Raw genomic sequence first — 20,952 nt, forward strand, 5'->3', positions numbered from 1 at the left:
TGTTTGAAATCAGAACATCTGCAGTGAATGGTAGCTCAGGCAAACTTTGTATGAAGAGTTTGACTACTAGAGACCAAAGGTTTCATATTGTTTTAGCTTTACTCCTCAGAGAGCATCATTCTCATTACAAACTGGTTGTCATTAACTGCCAAGGAGGCCTGCCAATTAAGAACCCTCATTAACTTCACTTAAGAATACATAATTTTAAAGGTAAAACCACATAAGAGAGGGAAATGCACCACTCACGGCTTGCATAGCTCTCTGAAACCTGGTATAAATGGGAGAAAATGAGTCCTCCCCTTGATGAGCAAATACCCTTTCTTCTATACTGCCTCCCTGTCTAAATGTTGTTAAAGTTTTCCTGCAAAGGAAAACATGAAGAGAGTTTGGGTGCAGAGCTAGCAACCCTTCAGTGACCCCTGAAATACTGCTTCATGCTGCAGGAATTAGAAACCTTGTTATGTCTTCTAACATGTCAGTAGTAAATCAATCTCGGGATTATTCCTGAAGCACAGAGGAGATAATGGACCATGAGTGTGTACAGCATGAGCTTAAAATTTATGAGGGATTACTGTGATTTGTAGAGGTATCGTAAACGTAGCCTGGTTTGCAGGAGTTGCGTGGGAGGCTGCTGTTCACTAGGGATGCGTTCTGCAACTCACCTGGAAGAGACATTGGTGGTAACAGGCTGTGATTCTCTTTGGTTTTGTGGTAGATTGTCTCTCTGATTAACCACTGAAGCTCTTTGCAATGCAGTTAGTTGTTCCCACTCTGTACCTCTTTATGGGCTCTAACACTGGGGGAAAAATCATTGGACCCATGTTGTGGCCTAGTCTTGTGCTGTCTGTCTTTTGTCTGTACAGGCTCTCCAGAAAATCTTATGCATAAAGGATGCTTCCCTCCTGTGAAACCCTGGAAAGAGAGGCACTCCCCAGGTTTTGTGTTCCCATGGCTTTATAAAACAAATCAGTTGAATGCTTTTTCTGAGAATTTCCTGCATTTATGGCAAAGTTAAGATTATCAGTGCAGCAGCGGCTTTAGATAATGTCTTCTCAAGGCCATTGACTTCCTAGACTTCAAGGCTCAGGTCAGTTGGGAGCTAAAACTGGTCTCACAGTTCAGAAAACAGCAGTTTGGCTGCTTGAACTATGAACATTAGAGCTGTTGGGGAATTGAACTATCTTGTCCAAAATGCACAGCGCCAGTTTTGGTGTTCGAAGTAAAACATGAGTAAGCTCAGAAGCAGCTATGTGTATTCATGTCACCGTGTTTGACATAAGCAGGGCAGTAGCACTGTGTGCCCTTGTCCACAGGATGCTTTAGTGATCACCATTCCCCTGCAGCGTTACTGCTGGTCTGGGTGTTTTTGGGAGGCTGATGGCTAACACTGGCAATGAAGGGCTGTACTTGGGGCTTTCTCTAAGCTGCTTTGCTTGAAAGCCTGTGTGCTGAAAACCTCTTGGCAAGCTTGCCTTTAAGAATTCATTTACAGTATCTGTAATTTTCCTTTTGCCCAGTAAATGTGTGGCCAAGCGATGATGTTCTGTGACACCCCCAAAGTGTATTTTCTTAAAAGAAGCTTTCTTTGAATGCACTTCAATCCTTCTCCTGCATCTTCAGTGAGAGACCATGAAGGTGCAAGATAACAGCATACGGAGACATGAAGTGTGACACTGAGGCTGGGCACACACTAGGGAAGAGAGGTGGAGGACTCCTAGGATAGTTTGGAGAGAGGTGTCTTTTTCCCAAGGTTAAACCGCAGCTGATTCTGACAGCGGTAAGCTACAATAAAAACAAGTTACTCAGCAATAAGGAAATATGCTATGTAAGTGCAGGTCCATCTTTCGCACAAACATGGTTTATAACATTGTAAATCATCACTAAGGTTAGTGAAGAGGGGAGAACTGAACAAACAACTCTTAGAGAGTCTGTCCTGATAAATACTTATAAAACAGCAGTGTAAAACAAAGTCAACGCTTTGGGAAGTCAAAAGCCTCCAGTGAGACCTTGAGTTCATAGGACATTGTGTGCTGTTTAAAAATAAAAAAAAAAAAAAAAAAAAAGACCCAGAGCTGTGTGCTTGTAAGCAAGCATCAGTTAAGAGCAAAAGGATGATAAATCATATAAAAACAATTTCACTGCGTAGGTGTGCTATCTTCATAACAGTTCTTCTGGAGTCTTTTGTTGCTAACACTTACTTGTCGAGTAATCCTGGAAAAGTTTAAATTGGTCTGTTTGTTTTAGTGTTTATTTAATCTTTGCACTGTGGATGAAGATCTATCACATTTGTTAACGTGATTTGTGCTTCATGGCATTGAGGAAGCCATTCTCGTTTTGCGTTACAAAAATCAGGAAGAATCTAGAAGCTATACTCCATCCAGTGAAGAACAATTTTGTGTAAAGCGATATCGAAGCATCCTTTACTGAAACGGAATCTGTTGCAATTCCTTTTGGTAACCATCTGCCTCTTGGGGTTCCTTAGCAGATGGTAGACTGCATTACACAAGCATCCATTTTTTCTAATTTCTTCTGTTTGGTACTGGAATCGAGCTTTTGAGAGACTGTTTGCTTTCCATCTCATTTCCTACTCTTCTAACAGAGCTCACTGCTCCTTTGTTGATGCATGTGCCTTCTCTTTCTCATGTGCTGTTTTTTCCGGAAAGATAAAATCTTGCTTTTCAAAGACAACCACGGGAAATTCCTGCTGTTGCTAATGTTTTGTCACCTTCAGAGTTCTTGTATTTCATATGGTTATAATGCTTGTCAGCTGCCTCAATCTGTGACTGGCAAGATGATCTTGGATGTGTCTTTGGGAAGCTGCTCCAGATCTTTTCTATTGTTGAATGTTAGCTGATTTTTGTTTTGTTTTGTTTAAGGCTCACTTTATCTTGTCCTGGGCTACATCCTTTGTCAGGACCGATGTTTGTTGTGTCCTCGCAAGGCACAATGTTGCAGATTTCTTGGAAATAGATAAAGAGGCTTTTGTGAAAGACTGAGGTCTATTCTTATGTGCCAGGCAGGCCAGGGAACTTGGTATACTTCAAGTGTGATTTGAGTCAAAATTAGCCCAAAATCCTGGGCCGTGTTTGTGGCATGTAAAGACTGCTTTATGCTGCTGTTTTGTAGTAGTTAAACTGGATGGCTTGCTGCTGTCCGAGTGTCTTTGCCTTCTCTCCCTGCTCCTAGGCACCCTTCCCCTTTCTCTGGGCTGGCTGTGGCCTTTGTTGGAGTCAGCCACTTTAACTCACTAATCTAGCAAAAAATCCTATCCAGCTGTGTTTTTTTTTCTTATTTTTGTTTTCTGGGATCAGGAATTAAAATTCATGGAGAGGTCTCATGAGTGAGCTGGTACAGAGAAAGCAATGGCAGTCCAGGGCTGCAAAGCTGCGTGAAAGGTTAGGGTGTCCTTCCGAGGAGCTGGTGAGAGTGAGGCTTTAAGGGCTGCTCAGTTATTCCAGACTACAATTCAGATAAAGAAACAAGGCTGCCTTTAAAATGCACCTGTTTACTGTGTTGATCTAGCCTATGCAGCTTTGTGTCAGGAAGACTTTGGGTATTAAAGTGAGTAACATTATAAAGTGCTGTCAATGTCTTTGTTTGGCTTGGCCGAGGAAGACTCCTGCTTAGCTGTGGAAAGTTTTGGAGGATCAGCGTGAGTCTGGCCCAGGTCACCTTTCAGGAATGGAGCACAACAGAGTTTGTTTTGTGTCCTCCATCCAGTTAAGTCCTTTGCACTGTTTTCTCCTCAAGTGCACTGGGAGCTGTGGGACGGGTCTGGGGGTTTGGGGGACATGCGATGTCCGTGCTCAAGCAAATTCTGGAAGGCCAGCATTATCCTGCTGCAGTGCAGGCTTGGCCTGTTTGCCTCCTTTCATTTCTCTCCCTGAGGGTGAGACTCCCATAGCAAGTGTGTTTGTTTAGGCTTTGTTTTTGCCTGAAAAGAGGGCTCCAGAGAACTGTGTATTTTAAAATCCAGGAGACTTTTGTCTCAAGGAAAGCACAGTGTGCTAGCAGCTGACTCCACCAAATAACTCCAGCACTGGAAGCTAGCTTAAGAAGCAAATGTTTGTCTTGAGCAGAAAAGCTCTTCAGGCAGCAGGGCAATGCTTTTTAATTAAAATAGCTGCTAGCTTGGTCATATGCGCTTAAACACTAGCACAAGGGTTACTCTTTCTGCAGAGCTTTAGGCAGGAATTTTCAAACAGGGGAGTTAAGGATTCGATTCCTATTTAATTAGAGCAATATTTGCTCTCTACCTTCATTTTCTTTGAAAATCCCAGCCTTAAACTCTGGGCAGACGTGACTTTTCTTTGCTAAGAAGGGAGGATAAACATCAAAAGGCTAATGTTTAACATTTTTATGTAAGATCGTACACTCTGGTATTTTCTTTTTGAGACTTTCTTTGCTGAACACCACTTTCCTCAGCTTCCGTATTAGAAAGTGTACAGTAACGAGCCATGCTTACTGTTGGGGGAAAAAAAAATAATACTGCTTTGCTAGAATACTTAGAGGCTTGAAATTTGGTGGAACAGACTCTGACGACTTGGATCATAATCTCGAATGTGCCAGTCTCATAAATGACAAAATATACAACCTTTTTACTTTCTAGAAGGTATTATTACCTGCCAGGGGGGTGTTGCCAGGGTTTCACTCTTCTTGTTCTGGCTGATGTGCACGGAGCAGTGCTCACCTTTGTGGTGGCACAGGGAGGCTGGGTCAGACGCCTGCCTGGTTGCCTTTCCCAGTTGTGAGGTGATGGTGGACTTTCGGGTGCTCTTCCAAACTTGTATTAAAAAGCACCGAAGCTTGTTGGGTGCTAGCTGAGATCTGCCCATGCCAAACTTGGCATGTTGGCTGGTGATTTGCTGTCACTATCGCAAAATTTCCAAGAGGCAGCCCTCTGAAAGAGGCCAAGAGGGATTATGATTCTTTTTCTTCCTTCGCGTTTGAATTGGCAAATACAAAGGGAGAAGGGAGCGTGTGGGCAGGTTCCAGAGCTGGCAGCTCCAACTTGGGTGTACAAATGATTTGAAGCATCAGATGTGAACAAACTTTATCCTGGATGTTGGTTGGTGTTCTTGTGATGCCTGTTCCAGTGTTGTGTGGAGCAGACTGATTTCATAGGCTTTGAATTGACACCGTTTGTACGTTATCCAGTATGAATTCTGGAACAGGTACACAACCTCCAGTTTGTTGCCTGCTGTTTTCTGTTTCCCAATAGCAAGCCGTGGTGAGGAGGTAGCTGTAATAAAACACCTCAGGTGTTAACAGCTGAATTGATCCGATGACAGAACGACAGCATCTGATTTAGTCCATGCTACTGCTTCTTCCATTGTGCCGTTGGTGACTTTCCAGCCTGGGAAATACTCTTTGTGATCAGATGTGCCAAATAATCTCTTGTGGAGTTGTCTTAAGCTTTCAGTACATCTCGCATGTGTTTGGCTCTAAAACAAAATAGACTAGACCACTCTGAGTCTGGGTTGGTGCATGTGTGCTCTGAGACCAGGCTAATAGCTAACAGTTGTTTTATCTGCAGCTGCCTTGTTTCTGGCAGTTTCTGCCCCTTCCATCATCCTTGGAATGAGGTGATTTGTCTTTGGGTAATTAATAAAGATGCATTGCTGAGCTAGCTGGAGAATATGAAGCTTTTATTGCAAGGTTTAGCTTCAGTCATTATGTTTTGCCCTGCAGGACTTTCTGCTTGTTAGGGATTTCCCTGGTTTACTGGATTTTCCAGAGGAGCTTAAGAGAAGGGCAGAATGAAGGGTAGCTTGGTGATGTATATTTCCTTTTGATTACTTCTCTATCTTGGCACTGTATCCAGTCATTTCACCAGCCTCTGCCATATAAAACCAGTCTATCGTTAGTGCACTAGTCATCTTTCTTGAACACTGTTCATTTGTAATGCTGCCTCTGAGGAGCTCTGTCCGAGTGGCCCTCCCTCCCCAGTAGTCTGCTGAGTGATTTCAGGCAGTGCTTGGTGGATCAGGGAGTGCATAACTCTCCTAAAGCCCAGAGTTTTGTATTTGGAGGCTGTAAAATCCCTTGTAAAAGCCCATTAGTTCCAGTACATGCTTCCTAGTGTGGTTATGAAATTAAACTGTTTCCCCCATCATATTAGTCTAAAATACACACAGATGTTTGCTCACTACAATTGTAGAGATTGATCTTCAGTTGTGTTCAAATTCTATATTAATCTCTTACATTTTATGGTATGTTGGATATTGTTTGACATTCTTCAAGAGGAAGTAGATCTAGATAAAAAACAAAACACCAAACCAAAGAAAACCCCACCTGAAATTTGGGAATGGTTGTTACTGCTTTGCTGCTCTGTAGTTGTGTATTTCGAAGGGAAGCAAGATGCTGTGAGATCCTTGGGAAGGAATATTTTTTTCAGGACTGTGATGCCCCTTGCTTTTACAAGAGAAAGTATTTGGCTTCAGCCATTTTTTCAGTACTTAAGGAAGACTTTTACTAAACACGTGCAACCGGGGAGACTTTTTGCAAATATAAGCAGCATCAGAGGGTCTGGAATTTGGATGTGTTTTGGACATGTGTGAGATCCCTGTCTGTCAGTATTGCCTGTTCGTTGCTCTGTACACTCTTATCTGTGTAAAGACACCACCTCTTCTAGAGAAGTTTGAAGTTCTTTGCTTTGATGATACCTTGTGTCAGTAAAGCAAATTACAGCACGTGGCAAAAGATACAAAAGAAAACACTTGATCTTCCTTGCAATAACTTTTGTATTGTACTTCTATCACAATCTGTCTTTCTCGGTAATATTTGCTTTGTGAGTCTCTTATGAAATGCTTCTCTCAGCCGGTCTGTTGGACGCCGACCTCTACCCCACTTTCATCGTCTTCGTGAAGAGGTGGTGGCTTCAGTGCTGCGAAGCGTGTTCGTAGGCTGAGGCTGTGCCACTGCTGTTATACAATCGTTTGCATTAGTTATTCTTCCTTGTGGTCAGATATCTCATCAGTGATATTTATTTTGTTGATGAAAACTGTGGGTTGTGTAGAAGTCCCCACTGAACTCTTCCAGGGGAGCTGAAGTCTTTCCTCGAGGAGTGTCTAACCCAACCCTTCAACAAGAAGCCTGTTTGCTTTTGTATTTCATTTGCCATTTGTTGCATCAAACCATGTCTGCTGTTGCACTGCCCAGTGACCTCACTTGGTTGAATCTGTCTGAAGTGCTCTGGCTTCCTCTTGGATAATATAAATATTATTTTGTTAAAGATACTGCTGCCTACTGTTCATCTTCCAGGTCACTAATTAGATGCTCCACCGCCTGTATGTATTCATTAATTGTAACTTAGCTTTTTCAAGGGGTAAGAATAATTTTGTGGGTTAAAGATTAATTGAATGTTTTTACAAATGCACAATTCAAAAACATGGGGGTTAAGTATTTTTTCACAAATGCCATTTTATTAGAAGTCCTGATGGTTTCATGCTATTTTCCCTACCCTTTTCCGTTTACTGAGGAGTCGTGCAAAACAACTTGAGGAAACTGATGTTTTGACCCAACAGAGCAATGTGCTTTGGGTTACTCAAGCAACACAGGCATTTTACTTGCCTTAAAGGAAAGGACTGGACAAAGAAATATCTTTCCCGAGACAGACATGGTCTGCCTGCTGGCATCCTGAACGTCTGCATGGAAGGTTAGAGATGGGAAGGAACAGTATGGTCCCCTGCAGTGTTGCGCTGGTTAACCTTCTGCTGTAATTAGAATTGGCCATTTACCCAAACACCGTTTCTTATCTCTGAGCCAGTTCTTGAGCCTTGATAAGTCACTGTTCACCTTGTGACGTAGCAGTGCTCTGAAAGAGGAAAAAAGTAAACCGTTCTAATGAGATGTGCATCCTTCAGCTACTCCAGTCGTGTTCAATGACTGTACAACATTCTTTGCAGTACCTTGTGAAATAAATTACTCTTTCTGAAAGATTCTAGCTAAATATACTGGTTTGTAGTTTCCCGGATAGCCCTTCCATGGCAGCTGGTAAGATCTTTGTGCAGGGCAGTGCTAGTCTGAGATGAGTAGCATGCTGCTTGCGAGATACTGAGGGGGATGGTGGCAGAAAAGCTGCCTTTGAAACCCAAAGCTCCTCTCCCAGTGAGTCCTTTACAAACTTGAGGACCAGTTTGTGATTCTTACCGAATCACCTTTCCCTTCTGGTATCACCAAACTCTTCGGATATTTTGACTTCCAGTTCAGTCTAAGTTCAGTGCTGCGGTGGTCATGATTTTGAGAGAAATGGATGCAGCGATCTCCTCCCAGCTCAGTTTTCGAGGCACAGTAATGTATTTACATCCTTCGTCCTGCTAAATGCTTTTAGTGTGCAAATTGTATGTGAGATCTTCTCTCAGGAGGCTTTGGTGTCTGGTACTCCAGCTGTGCATCAGCCGTCTTTACTGCTGGAGAGCTTTTAAGAGGCCAAGAAAACTTTCTCCTTTATGGAAAATATGGTCTGCCAAACATGAAGACCTCCAACTGAACTGGCAGAAAGTCCTGCCTGCATTCAGCTGTAGGATCAGTCCGGTTTCCTGTCTTGGAATTGGGTTTTATGCAAAGAGGAGGTCTTGGAATTGGGGTTTATGCAAAAGGTTCAGTAGGATCAGCTTTTGGATGCATCTGTTGTTGCTTCCCAGCTTGGCTGTTTGGGTTTCTTATTTGTCCAGAGCTTAATGCTCTTTTGGTGTAGGATTGCGCTCATTTAATGTGCTGCCCTACCTTTTAAATCAGGCTTTATTTTTTCTTGTTATCGCAGGAGCTCTAGGAGAACAATCTAGCTGTTTCTCATCAGTGAGGACAGGTACAACGACATGAGGGGCCCTGAGCCACTGCATCCTGTGTCTGCCAAAGGAGAATCTCCCTGAGCCCCTCTCCGGTGCCTGCTGGGCTGGCAGGGGGATCAGTCAAAGCAGCCCACGTGCCTGGTCTACTTTATTCCTTACAGCTTTTCTGAGGGGGGAACATACGGGAAGTAACTAGTTTCATAGTGGGCAGAAAGCTCTAAGAGCTGAGGGCTGTTCCCTTTTTCTACTTCTAGTTTTCAATTTTGAAATACCACATGGACTAGCTGTTTACTTTGTACAAGGTCACTTAGAACCTGAGTCGGCATTTTGCTGATTTCCCAGGCTCTGCAAATATCAAGGTCAGGTTAGGCTTTTATTAGTTTCTTGGAGTAATCTGTGCTTCCTTTCTTGTCGTGTTCTATATGCGTGTTTCTACATTCCCATTAAAATGTTGTACAGTTAGGGTATTTGAGCTCCAAGCATTGTGTAAGGGCATACCATCACTAGTTGATGCTGCATTTACGTTTCTTTTAGAAATGTAATTGAAAGTAGCAAAAGCAGAAGTAAAGAAAAACCTATAGAAACTTCTAGCTAAACAGATCAAGAGTTTGCACTTAGAAGTTGGATTTGGGTTCTGTGAATGAAAGACTCGATTCTTCCTAGCAAGCAGAAAACAAGGTTTCCAAGTAAATTACAAGTAAATACACTTGGTTCAGTTACAGTTAAGTCAAGCTGCATCCCTCAAGTAAACCTTCAGAGATTTTTTTTTTTGTCTTGCTTGATTTAAATCTACCTCAGTAAACTGTCAGAGAGAAGTCTTGTGAAGACTATTTAGAGCAGTTTAAAATTAAATCCTGTTTTATGTCATATACTGGAAGAGCTGTCAGTCCCTACTGTGGAAAAGCTATTCAGGAAGCTCACAGGACAGACACCACATTGAAGACCTAGGCTGCTAAAAACAGAAGCATCAAATCTTTTCTTTGCAGCAGCTGTCCAAAATACTCGTCTGCTGATGTCATTTGCATAAGGAGTCAAAGCCTTTTCTGAGGGCAAACCAGCCCTTTCAGGGCCCTGACAGCTTGTGGCCATCCTTTAGTCTCACTGAGAAGTAAGTGGTGATGCTCCTTTGAGGGAGGATGTTCTTTGAATCCATTTATAGTTGCATACAAATTTCTGAAAGAAAAAACTGTGTTGAAGAATTACTAATATTGACCATTAATCCCATTTTATTAACACCTAAAGATTCAAAAATGCTGTCTAAGGAACCAATGGGTTTCTTAAAAATAACGTCTTAATTTTTCTTCTGAAGACTGGGCTACAGAACGCATTTCTAAGCCACTCAACCCACACTTCAACAGTGAGGACTCAAGCATTTTCAGTGAACTTGAAATGGCTGTATATTCTTGTCTATTCAGCAGCTCCATTTTTTTTTTTTAAACTAAGAAGTGCCTTGGACTTCAGTACTCTGGCATTTGTAGTACTTAAAAAAAAAAAAAAAAAAAAGTTCCTAAATCATTCAAGACTTGTTACTTACTTTGCCTGAAGGTGATGAGACAGTACTTGTGAATGTAATTAGGTTGATATGCTCAGCTTGCCTTATGCTGCTTTTGACTGTTATATCTTTGGCCCAGAACTTAGTCTGGATTTCAATTATAACTTCAATGGAGAACATGTTTTTTTCATTAGAATATCCAATAGTGCAATAGTTAATTGCTCATTTATGCCTCTCTCATATTGAGTTTAATTCCCTTTGTTTTTAAAACAAACTGCATTAAGATGGGGCTGTGTTTGATTCATGTTCATAATTAAACACAAATATGATTGATCTAGTAGCTCTGTATTTTTCCTCTCTTGAGGGAGATGCTGATAGACCTAATAAAAGTTTGTTTTAGTTTAGGATAGTGGAAATATGGAGTGGCCTAAGACAAGGTTATTGCAAGTACATCAGTGATGTCACTTGATGCTGTCCTTTAGAGAAGCGGAGTACAAGTGATAGGAAAAAATAAATAAGTCCCAAAGTTTGGTAATACTAGTGACACTTGAAACGGGAAGTTAAATAAATCCTGAGAGCTTGAGAGGGGTAATTTCCCCATCTTTGCTTTTTCGCTTTTTTCTAAAAAAAACACTTTAGGAGTGCTATTCTGTATATCACAAGGCAAGTGATTTGGAGAAAGGCGTAACAGTACTGCATGGTTTGGCAACTGAAAACTGTCCACGCTTTAGTGACACCAAGTTTAAATTGGCTGCAGTCACAAGAGGGATGTAGGTGCTGCAAGAATGTTTCTGCAAAACAGTCATGCTGCGGATGAGCATTCGTCAGTGTACGTTCTTTGATCTGGGTTGGGCCCCCTCCAAGAAAAGAAGGAAAATATCTTTTATAATAAGCAAATAATGTCTTGATTATTTTTTTGAAAGGAAGTCAGTTGTGTTGATGAGTTGCAAGATACGTACGACTGCTAGGAACCAGTCTGAGATAACTGACTCTTTTCTGTTTGGTTACTGATAAGTTAATGGAGTTGTTAATATTGAAAGCTAATGAACAAATGACTTGTACTATGACAAATGCATGGTTTTGTTTTTTGTAATATAGAGAGCTGTTTTGTAGATAGCAATATGAAGTGTTAGATTTCCCTCCCACCCCCAACTGTTTCACTAAGTAATCTGGGAAGTGAGGTAATTCTGAAAACTGTTGTTGTTACTACTATTAAAATTTTATTTCATTTTTTCAAATGATAAAATCTTGGTTTTGAGGCAGTCTTGCTGTAGGAAGTAACACTTGCACAGGACAAAGTCAGTTGTGCAACTTCTTTCTTACTTCTACTTTTTTTTATTCCTTTGCTGCAAAGAGAAAAATTCCAGGGCTTACTGGACCAAAGGCTAAGACTTATTTATGTACTTTGAAAACGAAAGGAATCATGGTTTGAGTATAACAACTAGAGATGGTTATAATGGTATGCGTTTTTACATTCTGGCTGACAATAAATGTTTTAGTTCTGTATATCAGTGGAAGGGGAGTGGTGATGCGTGCACTTTCATCATAATTTCTAGGCCATTATTAAATGCGGTGGCTATTAAGCAACATGTAATAAGTACTTTTAAATTGGCAATCCTGAATAAACCAGAGCCCAGGAAAATTGGCAGGAAAGATATGAGCCCTGCTCTTGAATTTCTTATTCTTGGAATAAGAGGAGAATTCCAGACAAATATAAACATGCACCTGATAAAATAGTTGCAGATGAAGAACGGGAGGATCTTGGTAATAGCAGCGCAGTTACTTAAACCAGTCTTGGCCCAAGTCATGGAAAGCTACTGCAAAGAGGGAGGTCATCGTGTCAGCTGGAGGGGAAAGGCGGGGGGGGAAAAAAAGCCAAATGTAATCTTATTGCCTGATAAAGAGATCTTTTGGTGCTACATATATCGACCTTTTAACAAGGGTGTTGAAAATATGTTAAAAGGAAATAGGGGGAAAAATAAAGCTTTCAGGGCTAGAGTTTTTAATGTAACAAAGCTTAGAAATAGTTTATCAAAAAGAAGATTGTAGATTGTGACCAGTACTGTGTGGTTGTACATGTGTACCCATATATCAGCCTGGGAAGAAACTAGCTGGTACTTAGCCATTATTTTTTCTTCATTGAAGAAACTCAAAATAAGAATGAATACCTTAAAACTTAAGCCAAAAAAAATTCTTCTGAAGAGTAAACCATGCCATAGGTATTGAAATAAAATATTGATGCAAGTGGTTGGTTTTCCAGATCTTAATGTCAAATCAAGATGGATGTGGATGAATAAACACTTTAGAAAACACAAATTGCAGAGTGTCTTAGAGCTGAAACTGTGAAATTCAGTGCCCTGTGAAGCTGACCTCAGTAGGTCATACTCAGTGGTTCTTTTCCTTTATACTCCCTGATGCATTGTACATTTGTTTTCTTCCCTCCAAGATCTTTGGTCATTAAAGTGTTTTATTGGAGAGTAGTCATTTTGTCATGGTAGCGGTTTTTGGCTTTTTTATTAGCTCTTTTTTTTTTTTTTTTTTTTTTTAAGTTCAGCTCCCTCTTTGGAGCCATGTAAGGATGCCAATTGACTTGTGTAATTTGACAGTGGTGCTGTTGGAAGTTCTTAGGCTTGTGCCTTTCTGAATGTCCTTGAAATCATAGAACCAGAATGGGTTAGGTTGGAAGGGACCTTAAGCCCACCAATTCCAAGCCCCCTGCCATGGTCGGGGACACCTCCCACCTGCCCAGGCTGCTCAAAGCCCCATCCAGCCTGGCTCTGAACTCTTCCAGGGATTGGGAATTAACCTCTCTTGTCCTGTTGGCCACAGGTGCAGGACCTTGCAGTTGGCCTTGTTGAACATCATGAGGTTCACACAGGCCCACCTCTCAAGCCTGCCAAGGTCTGAAATAAGAAGCGGCAGTCAATTTGGAGTAGTGTTTTGCTTGGTTATGCTGTCCGTGCTGGAATTTTCTTGTGTCAGAGTGCCTGAGCTTTTATTAAACTTCTTCCTTTCTCTGTATCAGGCCAGTTTTGCACTGAAGATGTTGACGAATGTCAGCTCCAGCCCAACGCGTGCCAGAATGGAGGTACCTGCACCAACCACAACGGAGGCTATGCCTGTGTCTGCGTCAATGGCTGGAGTGGGGATGACTGCAGCAAGAACATTGATGACTGCTTCACGGCCTCCTGTGCTAACGGATCTACTTGCATTGATCGAGTGGCTTCTTTTTCATGCATTTGTCCTGAAGGAAAAGCAGGTGAGGATGGAAAGCTTGGGTAGGTCTTGCACTTCATGAAAGGTAGTTCTTAACTCCGAAGTTTATGCACTTACTTAAAACCGTGCATTTATTTTACACGATTTGTGGCCAAATTGGCAGGACAAAAGGAAGAATGTGCTGTCCATGAGCAAAGACCTCTTAAACCCCTGTAGCTAGGGACAAAGAAGTACTTGTATTAAGCTGGAAGAAACAAAATGGTACGGTTCATATTGCAAGAAAAGCAGATGCTTTTCCAGCCCATAGCAGGGCCTGTATTTGCCTGAGAATTCATGCATGAAGGTGAGTTGCTCTGTAATAATAACTGTACTGAAAAGTCTAGGAGGCAAACTTAGATATTTGTGAGTGAGGATGAGCTTACTGGTATAATGGGAAATTTGCTGTTGTAGGGTAGGTTTAAATGTCCCGTAACTACTACTGGAAATACAGGTGATCAGTGTATCTGAATTAAGTAAGGGTGCTTCAGCTTCATGTGCACGTATGTTTTTAGCTGTCAGAAAAATCGTCATTCATAAGAGAGAAGAGCTAGTTAACTGCTCCCAGGAGGAGATTTTGGTGGTAATAAGTAATTGCAGCACTCCAGAGTGCTGAAGAGACCTCTGAAGTCATGGAGTCTGTATTTAAATGTAATTTTTTATAAGTGTGTGGTCAAATCCCTGTGGTAGTCTATGGGTTGAAGCCTATACGAAACTGTTTTAAGTTTCTGGCTGTGGGAGTCTTCATCCTGGGATTTCAAATAGATAATTTGATTACATAATGTATTCTGGTTGCAGTATCTCACTTTTTTCAATGGACTCTTGTCTGCCTCTCTAGGTCTTCTGTGTCACTTGGATGATGCATGCGTTAGCAATCCATGCCAGAAGGGTGCTCTGTGTGATACAAATCCTGTGAATGGACACTATATCTGCACCTGTCCTCAAGGCCATAAGGGAGCAGACTGCACTGAGGATGTGGATGAATGTGCAATGGGTAAGTTTCTTTTTGCATTTTGTGAATATGCTAACAGTGGGTTGTATTGTTTGCTTTATAAACTAATGGAGGCATAAGAATACCCATTTTGTCATAGCTTCTCAACGTAAGTGAGCCTCCTTTCCTGCTCTCCCCCTTCCATTTCAGTGTCTCTAGATGAGTTTTAAGTACTACGTGAGACCTGAGGTAAAGAGCTCAGTTAGAGTGGCTGTCCATGTTTGAACTCCTAGCCTCTGGAATATGGAAAGCAGTGAGATGATGGACTTGACCGCTTTTTTATTGTGCAGTGCTGCGTGAGGAGTGTGCACAAACAGATGCGATAATTAAGCTGACACTTAAAACTGTGGAGTGCAACAGAAGTACCTCAGTTTGCGTGGGGGCTATTGCAGCTTCCCTCTTGGTAGAGAGATACAAAGCCTCTTTGACAGCTGGAATATGGCTGGATCTTTTGAGTTCCTTCTGAGACTGGTGATTGCATGGGCTCTTGAAGCTGTAATTCTCTGATGTCATCCTACTGTGTTGCTCTGGGGATCAGTTAGGTTTTCACAGACTTGCTCATAGTTTTCTGTGTGCTAGTTCATGCTACTAGAGTGTGCTGCATGAAGCTAGTACCTAACAAGCACGGAACTGTTAGAAAGCACTTTGAATTTCATTCCTTAGCCTGCCTTGGACTTCTGGACCTTTTTTTTGGACCTGCCCTTTTGAAAACTGTTTCCTTTTGAAAACACAAGAAGGACTAGTTTGGTTGTTTTGTGGCTGTGGCAGCATCTCGACAGCCTCAGGAGTGAAGTACAAGATGACCTGGAGATAAAGCCTTCAAAGCATCAGTAACTCTTAATCCTTGCCACTCAGTACTCTGTTCTTAATAACTGCTATTAGTAATATTGTCCTGAGTTGCTCCTGTGGTCCACTGGTGATGATGGTAATATTTCTTTTTGCCTCTGACAGGCAAGTAAGTGCTACATGGTTTTCTTCAGCCACAGTATCCTTTCCCACTGGGATCGACAGTCCTTTCCTCTATTGCTTGTCAGAAAGGAATGACTGCTGGAAAAGACCATGACTAATAAAGGATTCTGTGGCTTTCCTGGTCAGAGGAAACGTTTTGCAAGACACATTTATCTTTCTTGCAGCAAATAGCAATCCATGTGAACATGCTGGGAAGTGCGTGAACACAGAAGGCTCTTTCCACTGTGAGTGTTTGAAGGGCTACACGGGACCTCGCTGTGAAATGGACATCAACGAATGCCATTCAAATCCGTGCCAAAACGATGCCACCTGTCTGGATAAAATTGGAGGATTCACGTGTCTATGTATGCCAGGTGAGGGGAGTTTCTGACAAGGATGGGGCTTCCAGCAAAGGTGGGAAAAAAAAATCAGCAGGTGCAGTACAGGAAAGGTTGCCAGCTCTGCTGAGGTGGAACACCAAATTGCAATGGGGTGAGGCTAAATGAAACAGAGAACTTTCTTTGGTGGCACCAGCCAGGCGGACTTGGCATTTGTGTGGGGAGGTAGAAAGCAATTAGTGGACAGAGAGAAACCAATCTCTGTATCAGTGAAGGAAGTCAGTCCACCAGTTACTATACCCAGTGCAACGCACGTGTAGAGACTTCTGTTTGCGTAAGCAAATCAGGTGCAGACTTTTGGAGCCACTGTGTTTTCTGATACATACACATTCTGGATAAAAGTGTTCGGGTGTTTTTTCTGCTTAAAATACCTCAAATGATGCAAGTTCTCTTTGACCTGAGAAGCTAACTAAAAAAGTTAGTCAGTTGAAATTGTGCTTGTCCAATATTAACATGTCCAGCATACCAATGACCTATGTAGTCTGCTATTTTGCTTTCTGAAAGAAAGTGGTAAAAAAAAAAAAAAAAAAAAAGGGGGTGTATGTTGCCAGTTGGACAGTTTATATAATATTATGAAAGAATTGTGACCCCTGCAGGTGATCAGTTAATAGCATGAAAACTAGAATGAATTTTGATTAATATCAAATTTGTTCTGAAAGGTAGAACCAAATATTTCACTCCTCTTAGCATTTTTCTTTTGTTTGTCACAAACATGAGGGTTTTTTAGCTGTCTGCTGAGATTTTCTTTACCTTTTACCTTATTATATTGTTGTATACCCACATATATTGATATCTACCAAAGTGGTAAAACATAATCTCTTCTTATCTAGCGGAAGAAAACATTAATTGTGAATTCAGCACAAACTTCTGTTACCACTGATTAAGTAAGCACATTCAGCCACTGTGAAAAAGCACACAATCAGCACCTGTTTTCATCTTCTGGTGAAAATGTACCAGAAAATGTACCTCTTACCTCATAGGTTCTGCCCAAATTGCAAACTTTACTGCAATGAAACTAGGATTAGACTTTCACCACTGATATAAGAGGCAGCTTTACTCTCAGGGATGCTTTCTAAGGCCTTCAGTCTCTTTTTTTCCTTAAAAAACAGGTTTTAAAGGTGTTCACTGTGAAGAAGATATTGATGAGTGTCTAAGTAATCCGTGTGTGAATAATGGAGAATGTCTTGATAAAGTCAACCGGTTCCTCTGTGTCTGTCCTCCTGGTGAGTGCTTATTTCTGGAAGCTTTTTTTTTTTTTTTTTTTGCTTCACCATACAAAGAACTCGATAGGTAACCAGTGAGAGATTGTGCGCTGTGTGTTTTGTGGGAGTTTCTGTAGTCTTAGTTGAGTATGTTTGAGTTAGTTGCATAATTCTAAACACGTTTTAAAAATCAGAGCCTCTGCATGCATTTTGACTTTTTTTTTTTGAGGTTTTCAAACAGAAGCAGGTTTTCCATCAGTATAGCTTGTGGTACTTGCATGAGGAGGGAAGGTGGACTGGGTCTCCACTTTACGGAAAATAAAAAAGGATAAATGCTGAGCTGAGGGGGTCAGCGTTAGCTATAAACATCATTGTCTTCCTGTTGGCTCCCAAAGTTTCGAGATCAGAGTATACTCGACAAAAGCCTGTTCTGCAACCCTTCTTATTCAATAATGACTTTCTGGCCCATATCCCATTCTTCCTTTGTTCCCTTCCTCCAAAAAACATTCCTGGAGTTCTTGATTTTTTTTTCCCATTATCTCTTGAAGTGCCCTAGGATCTGCATCGTGTGACATAACCTATTGATAGTTGGATTATTTCAAGAAATGTATGTAAAGATACAGTGCTGCTTTGTACCACGTTCTCTGCTGCTGTAGTAACTCCAGTCTGAAGGCTGTAAAGCGTGCATTATTGTTTTAAGTTAATGGTGTTGATTACTGGAGGAAAGTGATTATTGGTGGCCTCTCGGATTTAAAGGCAGGCATGCTGGTCAGCAGTGGACAGCACTGCTGTTCCGTTTGCTTTGTTTCTGTTTGACGTGGCCATCTCAGTTTTCAAGCTGAGGCTTCTTTGACCTGGAGGATAGGAACTATGTTTAGGTTGGTGGTTTGGATGAGGAACCAATCCGCCCAGGGTGTGGTATGTGCTTAGTGATGCAATTGAGTTTAGATTTACTGTGTTTATATTTACATGGTTTTAAGGATTTCCTAATAAATAATTTCTTACAGTGCAACTATAGATTAAATGCTTCAAATTGCCTCTGGATTTTCACCACCTTTCTGCCTTTCAGGATTCAGTGGTGCTGTGTGTCAGATTGATATAGATGACTGCTCCAGCACGCCGTGTCTCAATGGAGCCAAATGTATTGACCATCCCAATGGCTATGAGTGCCAGTGTGCCACAGGTTAGTCTTGTGTTTGGAGCCCCTGGAATGGAAGTTGCATTAACCTAAATACATGAAGGGGGTGGTAAAACAAGTGTCAGTGTTATTAGTTTCTCTGAAATACTTCTTGTTTGTTATAAAGCTTTCTCTGCTCCTTTGCAGCAGAGAACAGCATTAAGTATGGAAACCATTTTACTTGTGATAATAATGAGTTCACAGTTGATGGGATTTCTGGCCTCCCTCTTTCAGCCCCATCACTTGCTTCCCAGAAGGTGACAGCTTCTTCTATGGAACTATGGAATCTCCAAATGCAAAAACAGCATTGTGAAACCTTTTATCTGTGGCTTTCCTTTCTTTGTTCAAAGTCAGATTTTATAGTATACAGCTGAAGAACAAGAGATGAACTGAGCAGTACCATTGTGTATTTTGATTTCTGTTGCTTCAGGCTATTTCACATCAAAAGTAAAAAACTGAAATGCAGTAAAAATTGTGCCCACCAGAAGTACCACCACCACACAGCAGCTACCTGCAAGAATGTTATTTAAATGATTTGTCAAGCATCATACTTAAACTTTGACAGATCTGTGGATGGAACTGAGGCTTTTTGAGTGCACTAAATTCCTTTACTGCTTGGTCAATTGCACACTTAGAAGTGTCAGATTTAATTGTGGGATTTTCTTGTCTTTGAACCTCTAGGAGTAATATAGGTATATCTTCAATTTTTATATTTAGTGAAATAAGAGGGTGTAGGCAGTTCAAAGCTGTTAACACTTTAATTCTCAGTAAGGACCAACTCTTGGTTGCTTTCAGTTAATGGCGCCTGGGGTTGCTCATGGTGCAGATTGAGACTGACCAGATGTGGAAGGTACTGGCTTTAACTCTTCCATTATGGAGGAGGCTGAAAGTCCCTGGAGCTGCCTCTATCCTGGAAATATACTGCTAGGTCGGTTAGATATGTGTGCAAATTTTCTCATTTTGAATCGTTACAGTAATCAAATTGTTAAGGCACATTCATTTGACTTCACTAACATATTCTGCACTGTACAGAATACAGTTGAGATTAGCCTAAAAATTCCTCCACGCTCTTATCACACACAGCCTCTCCCCTTTATCCAAAGTACCTGAAGAAACAACTTGTTGGAAGTAGGGGAGTAAAGTACTTCTAATCAGGAGAGGAATAACTATTGTCAGAACTTTTCCTTTCCATTACTTTATTATGGAATAAGTTGTCACTTGCAAAAAGAAGAAGAAGCTGAAATGTTTTCCAAACTTGGAAACTATCTTAGAAAGTCTTTTTCAAGGTAGCATGTGGTCTGGTTGCTTTCATTCCCTAAGAATGCAGAGTTGTGCCATTAATCCATTGCAGAGCTTATTGCAGAGGTAGGGGTCATGTCTAGGAGCACAGTGTGGAGAGCTGTGCCTTGAAAAGCATGTTCTGAATTCAGGCATTAAACTACTGGGAACCATCTCAGTACAGAAATGCTATGTTTACCGGCTGAGAAGGAAAGACTACTACTACCATGAAGGCACATGGTGCATGGAACACTTTTTTCTGTCCCTTTTGAGGAATTCTTATGTTCTGTGGTCAAGTATTTTTTTCTAATCTAACTCTGCAAAGAGGGAAATCATACATCATTAAGGTGTGTTCAGTTAAGAGGTTGAGATTTATACCTGATCTTAAAGTGGTTTAGCTGAACTACAGTATGAGGCAAGGTAATTTTTTTGAACAAATGTATATAAATATCATATTTAATAATGACATTTTTCTTTAAGACTGAAATATGGAATTCGTCATTGGGGCAGGTCAGTTTCTGGAAAGTAACGTTTGAATATGTTCTTGCTCTATTAATCTCATAATATGAGTGATATATGTTCCCTGAATAGTATTCACCAGCTGCAGAACTGATTGAAAACTGCAAAATGTTTGGCCAAATGCTGTACAGATAGCTCTATTTACTGCTTGCTTTTTGTCTTTTCTTTCCCTTCTGGCATTATTCCACTTCTCCTTCCCGGTGGTAGATCATGGCTTTTCTTTTCTTGAGTTGTCTTAGGTCTTTCATCTTTTCTTTCCCTCTGCCCTCTGTTTTTTTTGCCACTGTTCGTTCTCTTTTTGGTTTGGTTTTCTTCCTTCCCTAACATCTTTTTATATCCATCTCTCTAACTAGCTTCCCTTCCCTCTCCCTACCTACTTCCACACCCATTCATCCATGCATACGTTTGCAGAACTTGGAAATGTTAGCCGTCACCTGGTATGTTTGACCAGAGAACTAGCCACAAACCTGTATGAAAAATGGGGAGCCTGTTATCCAGTTGTTATACTCAGGTGAGAATCACTCTTCAGCTGTTGAAATTGCCTGCAGCTTGGTTTGTATCCGTCTCCAGTTAATGTCTGAAATTTGAAGTTTTACCTTTCTTATCTCCAATCGCTGGAAGGCAGCGTGAGCTGGGGCTCCAAAACCTCATCTGTGAAATCCATTTATTTTAAATTGTCCCTTTCATGTAGCTCTGCTCCATTGTGGAAAACAGGGCTCTTGAGGGAGTCGTTTGCTGTTCTTATCTTCCTGAACACCGCCCCCCCCTTTTTTTTCCCATCTGGTGAATAGATTCTGTCTTCTGTTGCTCAGGATGTTTCCCAGCTGAAGCAGAATGAAACAGGCCAAATTGCTGCTTGTTTCATTGTTCCAAACTGAAGAGATTGCATGCAGTCTTTCATAA

At 41.2% G+C, this 20,952-nt stretch overlaps 1 protein-coding gene across 2 annotated transcripts in view; it reads left to right on the top strand.

Moving 5' to 3' along the window:
- The window catches only part of NOTCH2 (notch receptor 2), an 85,602-nt gene that overhangs the window by 27,448 nt on the left and 37,202 nt on the right, over positions 1-20,952 (top strand). For both annotated transcript variants that reach the window (XM_035537523.2, XM_035537525.2), the window contains 5 exons: positions 13,310-13,543; positions 14,375-14,530; positions 15,661-15,849; positions 16,983-17,096; positions 18,145-18,258. In XM_035537523.2, the coding sequence (XP_035393416.1) occupies positions 13,310-13,543; positions 14,375-14,530; positions 15,661-15,849; positions 16,983-17,096; positions 18,145-18,258 (807 nt within the window). The remainder of the gene's footprint in view (positions 1-13,309; positions 13,544-14,374; positions 14,531-15,660; positions 15,850-16,982; positions 17,097-18,144; positions 18,259-20,952) is intronic.

This window comes from Cygnus atratus, chromosome 8 (assembly GCF_013377495.2).
Source record: "Cygnus atratus isolate AKBS03 ecotype Queensland, Australia chromosome 8, CAtr_DNAZoo_HiC_assembly, whole genome shotgun sequence".
NCBI classification, from domain to species: Eukaryota; Metazoa; Chordata; class Aves; order Anseriformes; family Anatidae; genus Cygnus; species Cygnus atratus.